General features: G+C 40.4%; 1 protein-coding gene across 1 annotated transcript; it reads left to right on the top strand.

Annotated features, from left to right (window-relative positions):
- Nucleotides 1-1,745: 1,745 nt before the first annotated feature.
- On the top strand, nucleotides 1,746-5,581 carry xbp1 (X-box binding protein 1). Its single transcript, XM_086031472.1, is given in 6 exon segments — nucleotides 1,746-2,258; nucleotides 2,873-2,969; nucleotides 3,082-3,198; nucleotides 3,283-3,339; nucleotides 3,342-3,449; nucleotides 4,418-5,581. Coding segments are annotated over 6 exon segments (1,179 nt in total). The 5' UTR covers nucleotides 1,746-2,028; the 3' UTR covers nucleotides 4,988-5,581.
- Nucleotides 5,582-11,681: the final 6,100 nt, after the last annotated feature.

An 11,681-nucleotide genomic window follows, 5' to 3' on the forward strand; every position in this document is an offset into this window, starting at 1 on the left:
CATTGATGCCAATGAAATAGCTTTAGTAGACTTTTACTTTGAAGTTGACCTCCGTGGTGGCCTAACAGCTAACTTGACATCCATTTTCGACGTCTGAGCTCTCCACCTACATCAACACAACGGCATCCTAAAGTCACATTCAGTCGCTAATTTAGGACGCTAACAAACCGCTAGTTAATTCCGTTGTCATTGTATGATACGGTACAAGTCTCCTGCGTTAGTGGCTAGAAGCTGTTATCATTAGCAACACGTGTCTAGCTGGTAGTTCAACAGCTGTTCCTTGGCTTACTTTTTTTTAAACTTCTTTTTCAATATTGTGGAGATTATGTTGTAATGCGCTGTCCCTGTGTAAAGGAAGGTGCCTTAAATTGCACTTCAAAGTCTTTTTCATTATGAAAAAAAATAATAAAACCTTGTCTTTATTTTATAAAAACACTTTTACTCATTAAATAATTTTAAGAAAACATTCAGCTCAAAATGTATGGCAGAATACCTTGTTATTTTAAACAAAGTACCACGTATAAAATAAGAATGTATCCTGCCTTATATTGCGTTCTTAAATCCTAAATGGCCATTTTAGACATTAGGAGGTTTTTTTCAATGGACAAAAGTGTTTTATAAAATACAGTAAATGAAGTCAAAGTTCTAATTTTCTTCTTTTTTTTTTGTTGCTGATCCTAAACACAATCCGATCCGTGACAGATCTGAACTGTGACTTACGTGATCCGTTGAACCACTAGTGAGTACCAAAGTCAAATCTCCTGGTACTCATGTGAGTAACCCATGAAAAAAAATTATGTGCACCCCTGTACATAAATCTCATCTCCTGTGTGCTTAGTATGTACATTTCAACATTTGACACTCTTATTGCAATTGATAAAGCGAGGAACAAATTTATTGTTATAGTAGTCTGTGGACCACCTGAAATAGCCTTGGCCACCCACTGGCCACCCCAAGGATAAAAGTCTAGCTCCGCCACTGGCGGATAGACGGACCGGTCCGTCGGATAAGTGGAATGCCCAACTCTGATAAATTGTCTGATACACTGAGTGTCATGATAGAGCAACGTCACAATCTGCCAATATAAAGTATGTTTTGTTGTGTTTTAGCGGTTCTGCTTAATTCACCATATACATCGTCCCATGATACAATGATAATTTGCTCAGGTTTTTTTTTTGTTTTGTTTTATTTTTTACAATTTTGTGATTCCTGTGGTATCAAGACACTGAACAACGATTTGGTAATATAAACACTGGGCGCTGTCCGCATTCAATATTAATACAATAATAGGTTATTAATATATAATATACTCTGTTATATAGCTGTATCCATATTATAGGCCCACATGTACAAGCATTCATCTGCTATCAAGGCCAATTTGCATTATTTGTATTCATTTTATTTTTATCATATACAGTATATATTTTGTTGTATGACTATTCTTTTTAAACATTTGTATTTAGTTTATGTGTTTATCATGTATTATGATGAATGTGTCATTATTTTTATCTAAAAATATTTGAAATGTTATGTACATTTATTTTTTATTCTAGTACATTTTCCCCAGCGTGTTTGGTTACTAGTCCAGGAAAGACCCAAATATGATGCAACATCTTTGAACGCCCCTCCTCCAAATAGCTTGCATCACTTTCTTTTAACTAAATCCCCTACACTGCATTAAAGAATTGGGCTTGCGTAATGAAACACAAAAGGTGAAATAAACATGATTTATGGAGGGTTTTTTTAAGGTTTGGAAACAACTTTTGGGGAATGTGTCTTTGTCAAGAGGATGAAACTTGAAATGCAAATGAGGTAAGCGCCTTGTCCAATCACAGGCCGAAATGCAGGTACGTCCACGTCCTTTACAGCCTATCAGGTATCACCACGATAGTAGAAAAATCGCCAACGCTGCGTCGTCAGTCTGTCAGAAGAAGAGTACTACCGCGGCTGTACAAAGACACAAGTTTTTTTTTTGTTTTTTTTTTTTTTGGTCGGGGGCTGATTGGAGACCGAGGATATACTGCAAACATGGTGATGGTAGCAGCAACGAGCGGGGGCGCCCACAAACTGCTCCTCATCTCCGGGAAGCAGAGCGGCGCCGGCTCGACGGCGAGCTTCGGCCGCCCCATCTCGGTCGTCCTGCCGTCAGCCTCTAGCCAGGCGTCGTCGGACTCCGAGTCAAGCAGCTCGGTGGGGCAGCCAGTGCGCAAAAGGCAGCGGCTTACACACTTAAGTCCAGAGGAGAAGGCGCTGAGAAGGTTCGTCTTGAATATACATATATTTTTTTAACATTGAGTTTGCCTTTGAAGACTCTTGAACGTAAATGTGGAGCGCGCGTGGTCATACAGTATTGATTAAATCACACAAAATGGCGGTGACGTTTAACCTAACCGCGTAATAAAGTAGTCACTCTTGTTTCTTGCGTTTGTATTATTATTTTTTTACGCATGATGCAGTATTTTTTTTTTCAAACGCGTCTTAAAGACCAATTTTATTCATTGGCTTTCAATTCGCTCCGTGGTTTAGTGCTTTTATGTCTTCAACTTTGTTCAACAGTTGTTTTGTTTCCGATTTTTATGGCTGCACTTTGCTTCATCTGTTTGTAAGGTGCTCTGTAAAGTTAATGACGACAATAATAACAAAAACGAATTATTTATTATATACCTATATAATAGAGCTACCTTTAGCCAAATTACTCGTGTTGTATCAATTGGACTTTAAAACCTGCTTATCTGCCCAGAGTGGACCCGCCCGACAGGCCTCTGACGTGCCTGCGTGGCAGGAACATGGCCGGTTGAGATTATTACGCAGCATCACGGAAAGAATGTCCTCACTTATCCTCATTTATTCACCCTACTCTTCCCCCTCACAGGAAACTAAAAAACAGAGTTGCAGCCCAGACAGCCAGAGACAGAAAAAAAGCCAAAATGGGTGAACTGGAGCAGCAGGTCCTGGAGTTGGAACTCGAGGTATTTTCTTTTTGTGTTGGTTAGAATGCTGCAGCTGTAATCAGTCTTGTCAGTTTAATTACCCATTCGACGCAAGCAGGGTAAACTTGTATTGTCATCTGCATTTTTCCAGAACAAAAAGCTTCACATTGAGAACCGGCTCCTCCGGGAAAAAAACAATGGTCTGCTTACTGAAAATGATGAGCTGAAGCTAAGATTTCGTTTGGAATCCTCTGAGACAAAGGAGAAGGTGCGACTATTGAGTGGAAGGCATCTTCCTTGACAGCCTCGCATGCTGGACATATTTAATCAAACCCCCACCTCCCCTTCCCAGGTTCAGGTGTTGGTGTCTAATGGGAATGAAGCAGGTTTGGGAATCGGGTCTTCTGAGTCCGCAGCACTCAGGCTACGTGTGCCTCTGCAGCAGGTGCAGACCCAGCAGTTCCAAAACCTGAAAACGTCCCAATGGATACAGATGGCCCTGATTCTGCAGACAATGAGGTAGGTGCACCTCAGATCACTGAAAGGTTATGGTGCATTTTTGGCACTTCTTATATCTACTCATTAAAACAACAAAAACGCTTATTCAAATCTTAACTCTTCAATGCCAGCCATTTTGAAAAAGAGAACCTCTTGAATGCCAGCCAATTCAGAGTTTTCTGACTGATCTTTCAAGACTCACAGAACTGTTTTATGACCAAACACAAATTACCAAATGAACGATTAGACGCTCGTATTTCGTCACAAAAAAAACATTTCTACCTTAATCTTTTAGTAGTCAGCATTAGAATATAGGAAAGATCACCTATTTTGGGTGAATACCCCCCACCAGAAAACAAGTGTTTTTGGATAAAGTATTTGATGCACAACAGTAACTTTGTCGCCAATTTTTGCTTTATAAACATCTGAACAGTCCATTTCTTCTATAAAATACCCAAAACAATGAAAATGTAAGTTTCATGGCCAAATACCGTATTTACAACAAATCGGCAGTGTACCAAATTTACTTACTACTTACTTTAGTAGTACTGTAGTGTGCGCGCATGAGTGCCATTCAAGTGTGTACGTACATAAATTGCGTCATTGCTTACAAATTTTAAATGTCCGTCATCTTTGCTGTTTTGTGTGTAGATTTAAGGTGATATTGAGCCCATTCCCAGTTTTTCTAACTTGCGAGGGATAGATCTTTAAAGCTGTTATGAGTTTCGTCACCAAGTGAATTCAACTTGTAAGTCAAGGTACAACTGTAGCTAGGCTCCCCCCCATATTTGATCAAAGAAATGTAGTCAAATGCCCATTCATCATGAAGGATTTTGCGAATCTAATGTTGGACATACTGTCGTTTTGACTGGGTGACAGGTATATGTAGTTTATTCTGAATACATATTGAAATTAGGCTTAACAAGTGAGCTCTGCAACGGGGTGAGAGTTCACCGGGCTAATCTCCTCCCGCCCCCTTCCCTCACCAGTCTGATCTGCTGCTGGGCATTCTGGACATCCTTGACCCAGAGCTTTTCCTCAAGTCCTGCGAGGAGCCACCGGTGCTCCTGGTCGGTGGGGGGGACCCAGTACCTGCCGCCGCACCTGCGCCTCTGGGGTCCCCATCAATTAAGCTGGAGACCCTTAATGGACTGATCCACTTGGATCACATTTACACCAAGCCAGCAGAGGTGGCCACGGAAGACTTCAAGGAAAGCGACGACGACAGCGCGATGGCTTTCTTCCCTGTTGACGAGGTGGTGGTGGTGGAGGAGGAGGACGACGACGACGACGACGTCTGCGTCAAAGATGAGCCGGAGGAAGTGGTAATCCCCAGACAGATGGACGACTTCCTCTGCGTATCTACCTCCACCTCCACCTCCACCTCGCCCGCCCTCAGCGGCCTGGACAAGGAAGCCTGCCTGGCGGATGCCTACAGCGACTCTGGATACGAGGGCTCCCCGTCCCCCTTCAGCGACATGTCGTCCCCGCTGTGTTCCGAGAGCCCCTGGGACGACATGTTTGCCAATGAACTCTTCCCCCAGCTCATTAGCGTGTGAACACGCTCGCAATTCACCATGAAAATATATTCAACGTATCGGTGGCGTCGAGCCGTAAACACATGTTACAATCAAGCAAACGTAATATTTTATATTATTGGTCAGTCCACACTTGTGGGTATTTTTTTTTTTTTTTTTGTCCAATATAAAAGTGTTGAAAATGGCTTGCGCTCTTTGATGCACCGTAAATGTTTTAACATACTGTTTTTGAAGTCTCCTTAAAAGTGAGAGTTTGGAGGTGCAATGTTTTGTGCTCGACGGCAGCAATATATTAGCACTAATGTGTACCTGTTGGTATTTCTGGCTAAGCACACGATCCTCCCTTTCACTTTACAGCAGGTCTGTAGCGTTCGCCATGCCGCAATGGCTCATGGGAGATGGAGTTGGCTTCAAGATAGCTATCCAGTATTGAAAATGGGGATGGATTGGGCAAAAATGGAAAGAAAAGGGGGGGTTCCATTTAATTATGAAATACTATTTATTTGTGTATTCTGCTTCTGGGTCGCTGTATGTCCGCATCTTTGCAAACAAGCCTCGAAAATGTTGGCCGCTCTCCTTGTAGTCTTAGTGCAATAAAAAAAAACCTCTGCATTACAGATTTGTCTTGTTTTCATTGGACTATGAAATAATTTTAAGCACAGGATTTCAATACAGTACATTACAGGACTTATATTAAATCATTTCTTAATACATTCAGAAGTCCGTTTTTTAATCATCTACACATTCAGAAGTGTCAGTTTTGTACAGTAACTTTGTCTTACCATATTTTTTGAGTAATCTGGTCCTGGTGTGGTGAGGCGACCTCCAATTTGACTTTTTTTTTTTTTCCCTACATATGTAAAGGAAAGAATACCTGTTAGCCTTATAAACACAATTCACATACTGATGAGGTCACGTTAAAAGTTGTGTTCAGCCGTACTGAAAAGGTGGTCTGGAGAACATGATCTTTAATCAAAATTGTAGAGTGAAGATCTAAATCTATATGAATGGCTTTATATTAGCCAACAAAAGTTAACAAAAAAGAAAAAGCGAATTACTCATCGCATAATCAGAAGTCTCAGAGTCAGCGTGCCCTGATCTGAGCACGGGTCCAGCTGGTGAAGATCAGCCCCATAAGCAGAGCCAGCCAGGGAGGAGACCAACCCACATTATGTTTAGATTTTGAAGACAGTATTAATGTGAGGGCCGCATGTTAGACCGGGCCCCTTTTCTGCCCTTGCCCGTCTCGGGTGAGATCATTCGCGAGGATGGAAAAGCTGCCCAGATATGATCATTGTATGATTCCTGAACTTCAGAGATGGTAAAGAAAACTGACTAGAAAATTCAAACGACTTGTGTGAGTCTTTGTTTACATTGGATACCTTCTTGAAAGATAAAACGAGCACGCATTTAGTTGTTTTGTAAATTGCTAATTGGGCTTGTGGACTCCAGACATACAAAACGCTTCAACAAGAGTATTAACCTATGAATGCAGTGTCATATGGTACAAAAGTGCAGCGTTTGCGCTGGCAATCTTCCTCTTTCTTGCATAAGTCACTTCTGGGAAGGAGGCCTGCTTGTGTTATATAACACGGCTAAAATAACACAAGACGCTCAAGTTGAAAATGAAAAAGGGGGGGAAATGGGTCAGCTCAAGCATTGTCGTGGACAATTGCAACTTTCTTTAACCTTAAAGAGATTCACACCCTTTTGCCTCTGGGGGTGGGCCACACATTTGAGGTTTGGCTCGGACTCTTTCCCCTCGGGGCTGGAGATAACGTGCTGCGACCAGGCAGCACGAACAGCACTGGAACAAAAAGCTTTTACAGCCTGCTGGTTTCAGCTGATTACATCAGTTTCTCATGTCATTGAGCTTGTCTCCATTTGCTTCGAATGGCGACAGGTATCTCACCCAATAGCTCATATTAAAAAGGACATTGTATAAGTGTCTTTCATACAACTAGTAGGGTGTATGCAGTACCTGCCCACCCATTACACAACTTGCAAATCTTTTGTGAGCTGCCTATTTTTGATGCGAATGAGCGAGCTGATCTAGTTTACATATTACCGCCCACAATATTTCGGCCAATATACATTTTTGTATATTGGCAAACAACTACCGGTATTAAAATCTGACATGTTTTTTTTTTTACAAGGTTGATGTCATGTAAAAGTACCTGCTACTACTTCGACCTCTGTTGTGTTTTTTGAGGTGACTCAAAGGAAACCGCAGAACTTCTGCTTTAGTGAAACTTTCAGAAAGTTCCTTTCAAGCTCATGCGAGTGAAATCGAAACACATCTGCAGCTCTTCAGAAATCACCCCTATGGGACCACAGGCTGATATTTCACTTCTCGGTATGTGATTGAGTGGGCGGAAGCCATTTGTAGTCTTCTTTGTTGGCCAACGTACGCGTAAATACCAACAATTCCAAATGCATCAAATTCCACAAAGGGATTCCTACTTAATCAAAGGGAAAAAATACATGTCTCATTCGAGACTTGCGAGCTTTTACTTCTCTCAGGACACGTCCTTTTCACATAATTTGTGAAAAGAATATGTTCTATGTAAGCCCACTAGTTGAAACAAGGCATTATGACAAATATTGCGTTTGTGGAATAAGAGTTAATCCACTCGTTTTTAGCCATCTCTGGGGGTGCCATTTTGTCACTTGTGTCCAGAGAAATGACATCACAGTTGCCCAGGGCTCAGGTAACGACCAATCACGGCTGACCTGTTTTCTGAAGTTGAGCCGTGATTGGTCGTTACCTGAGCCCTGGGCAACTGTGATGTCATTTCTGTTGACAGAAGTGACAAAATGACACCCCCAGGGATGGCTAAAAAGGGGTGGATTTTGCTTCTTAACTCATATTCCGCAAACACAATATTTATCAGATTGCCGTGTTTAGACTAGTCGGGGTGCATAGAACTAGAACTAATTTTGAAGCCTCGTTATGTGTACTTGGCGACTGATTTAATCATTCAAATTGTGGCGTGTCAAATTTAGATGTATTTTTACTTTACAGGGACTTCAAGTACATTCATCACTAGCCTAGCTAACACTGACTATATGAGAGTCAAACTTTTGAGAAAGGTGGCAGCTGATCAAACAGGGCTGGTGATTGTTGCAAAAAGCAATCGAGGGGCGAAAGGTGCTGACAAGGTCACCACGTGACACTTTCTCATGATGTATTAAAGCCTCTATGAATGATTGAGTGGAGTAAAAGTAAACGTGAGTCCGCGTCAGGACTTAGAAGAGACAAACAACATCTGTCCAACCGTGCTTGTCAATATGGATGAGCCGCCGGCCTGTTTAACAACCAAACATGTGCGCGCACGCATACACAAATACACACTTGCTTACACACACTCAGTGACTGAGGTATAGGTAGGGAGACACGGGAGGTACTACACATACATGTACATTTACTTAGACGTACACACGCTCTTTCTTAGTGACTTCAGACAAACACACTCGCACGCACTTACACCCACACACATCACATTTACTAACACAAACATTTACCCAGTTACACTTATACACACTCACACACATTCGGTTACACACACTCAATTACTTAAGTATGTAGTTACACACACACACACACGTACATTTACCTACACTCAAAGGCACTTATACACAAAAACTTGATTACACACACCGACTTAATTGATTACACTCAACACGCACACGCAACTTGGACATACACTTACTTGCACCCACACACACACTCACATACACGCTCACTGACACACTCACTCACCTATGTACTTAGGCGCGCACACACACAGACATGTCTCGCAAACTTACATTATCTTACTTAGTGCTCAGGATATAATATTTTAAATTCCATGTCATTGAACATTTTCACCAAAACCCGAGAATATAAATTCAATTTCGCTGACCTTGACTGACTGTTAAAAATATGCCAAATATCAAAACTATGTCAAGAATGTAGGTCAATACAGCACATTGGAAACGTCTTTCAGTTTTTTTTTCTCCACTTGACCCTGATTGAGCTCGAGGGAAAAATGTTCCTCTTGCTGTTGATTCATGAGACTGTTCAAGCAGACAAGCTGCCACCTGTACGGGAAGTAAAACCATAGCAACGGGGGCCTTGTGTAATATGTGACGCACTTCCGCTCAGCATCACCCCAGAAACCCTCAGCAAATTTTGCTTTGCCGTCATCGAGGCTTTCGCTTTGAAACATAATATTCGACATTATTATCCCTGGAAGAAGCGGAATTTTTCGATTGGATAGCATTAGCTTGTGTACCTAATGAAGTGTCTTGCTCACGTAGGTTGAATCTTTTGTGTTTTCATGCTTGGCTTCTCTCCTCCGTTGTCACGGTAACCGAGGATAAACATCTTTCCTGTAAGCCACCTTGACTGAAGCAAGTGCGTCATGGTGAGAATGTTCCACCACATTGCTTAGGGAAACAAAAGCCTGTCAAGCTCGGAATAACAGCTTTGTTTTTGACTCTTAGTCTTCGATTGGGGGACAAACTGCGCAGGTCATAGGACACCGTTACGAACTGCCTAGCATCTGTCAACAAACACAGTGAAGCTCAGCCTCTGCTTCTGGCAGTACGGCATATTAATAAAAGTGTTAAGAGTGTGTGCGTGTATAAAAAAATATAGAATAAGTGTTATTTTGCTCAATTATGCCACACATAAACGTGTTTAAGCTATTTTGAAAAATAATTGGGTTTTTATCCCTCAATATTGCGACTGCGATTTAATATGCAAATATATTTGCAAGGTCCTCTTCCCATGTTTTTTTTAAACAAACACAAGCAATAATTTAATCTGTATGTCAATCAACAATATCAGATTTATTACACAAATGATTTGGTTTTGTAGGTTAGGTTTACACCAAAATAAAGGCAAATGAACCATGAATTTATAGAAAGGAGTTGAAAATTGCTTTCTACTACATTGCTATGTCCATTTGAATTCAATTTATTGTTGGGCTCTAGTGTAAACAATTTAGACCCAATGTTTCAAACTAAAATAGTAGTCAATGGCCTTGGCGTTTGGGACCGCCCAACAGCTAATCAGCTCGCACGGCTAAACAACCGTCGGCCGCTTTGGTCCGACCGTCGGTTTGCGGCATATATATTTACCGCGCGGCTATTCCGGTCAGCGCGGCAGCTTTTTCGTGGAGCTCGTGTGACAAGTCGCGGTGAACCCGAGCAATCTGACATTTGTCACGGCGACACGGGCGTGCACGTGTGCAGGAATGTGAAAATAGGTAGAGCTCACAAGTCAGATTTGGTTACACTTGACTGGAGCAATACACCACCTAAGCGTAGTGCGTTTACTGGCGTGTTTACATTGGAGCGGAGGAGTTTGACCTCAGCACAAACATTCCTCCCCCTCTGTTCCATTCATCCTAGACCATTTCAGCATGTTGGATAAGACAGAAAGTCAATAGTGGAGTTTTTCTCGTAAGTGGCAGAGTCTAAAAAAAGAGCACCACGACCCCACGACTTTATCCTTCATGAAAGCAGATATGAGTAAAATATATTTGTGTTTTACAAGTAGATTTTTTTCTAAATAGTTGTTGTGTATTTTTGATTTTTCATTTAATTACTTTTTTCTAAGAAATTGCTCATTTTGATCAATTATTCTGGGACTCCTTTTCCAATAATGTGTTTTATGTTTAGTATTTTTATGATTTTCACATTTGTGTATGTTTTCATCTATTTTATTTGTGTATTTTTATTGAATATTTTTGTATTGTTTTATTTATTTTTTTAATATTGATCTGATTTTAAATTATTCTGATGTTTTCAGATATTTGTACATTTTGTTTCATAGTTTGTATTTTTTCATGTTTTTAAATTTTTCAACAGAATTTTTTTACTTATATTTTGATTTTGTGTAACACCACGTGTATATTTTTCTCCATACTTTTTTCTTATTATTCTGATGGTTTTTTTAATCTGTTTTTTTGTAAATTACAATTTTTTGTTTCACATTGTGCATGTTTTTTTTTTATATATAATGCTCATTTTTTAATTCAGCATTTTTCCCACAACTAGTGTGTTTTTCATATATCTGTGCATTATTCATCTTGTACTTCATATTTTTAGATTCTTTTTCTATTTTGCATTGCTCCAGTTCTAATACCGACGTTTACCTAATGTTTTGCCTTAAGGCACTCCAACTAGTAAAAATATGTCACACGTTTACGCAAACAAAGACCGACTTACACACAGATCTACATACTTGTATTCTTCCCACATGTAACTGACAAAATACACTCATATTTTCAATAAAAGGAAACAGGACAAATTGGGGCACAAGTTCCTGTGGTGCTCATACAGTATAGGAGTCTTATTAAAACCTTCATAGGCAACATTTCCATTTTAAAATGTGATTGAAATCAAAAATAGCGGTATAACAGAACTAAAATAAAGTAAAACTACTCACCTTTGTATTGATGACGCGCGAAGGCACCAAGTCAACCATTTTCCAACACGTCACGGTCCTACAAGTAGCGTAGAAATAAGTTAACTGTGGTATTATACAACTCGAATAAAACTAAACTAGTCACCTTTTTAACTCATTCATTGACAAACATTTTCAGACCCCCTTTTACCCGAATGTTTGAAAAAAATTTGGAAAAAATATAAACAAATCTCCTGGGATTGAATGCCTGGACTGTGACAAATAAATGTGTCTTTGGCAGTGAATGAGTTAAATACA

This window comes from Filicampus tigris, chromosome 5 (assembly GCF_054856515.1).
Source record: "Filicampus tigris isolate MCC_2025a chromosome 5, RoL_Ftig_1.0, whole genome shotgun sequence".
Taxonomy (NCBI): Eukaryota; Metazoa; Chordata; class Actinopteri; order Syngnathiformes; family Syngnathidae; genus Filicampus; species Filicampus tigris.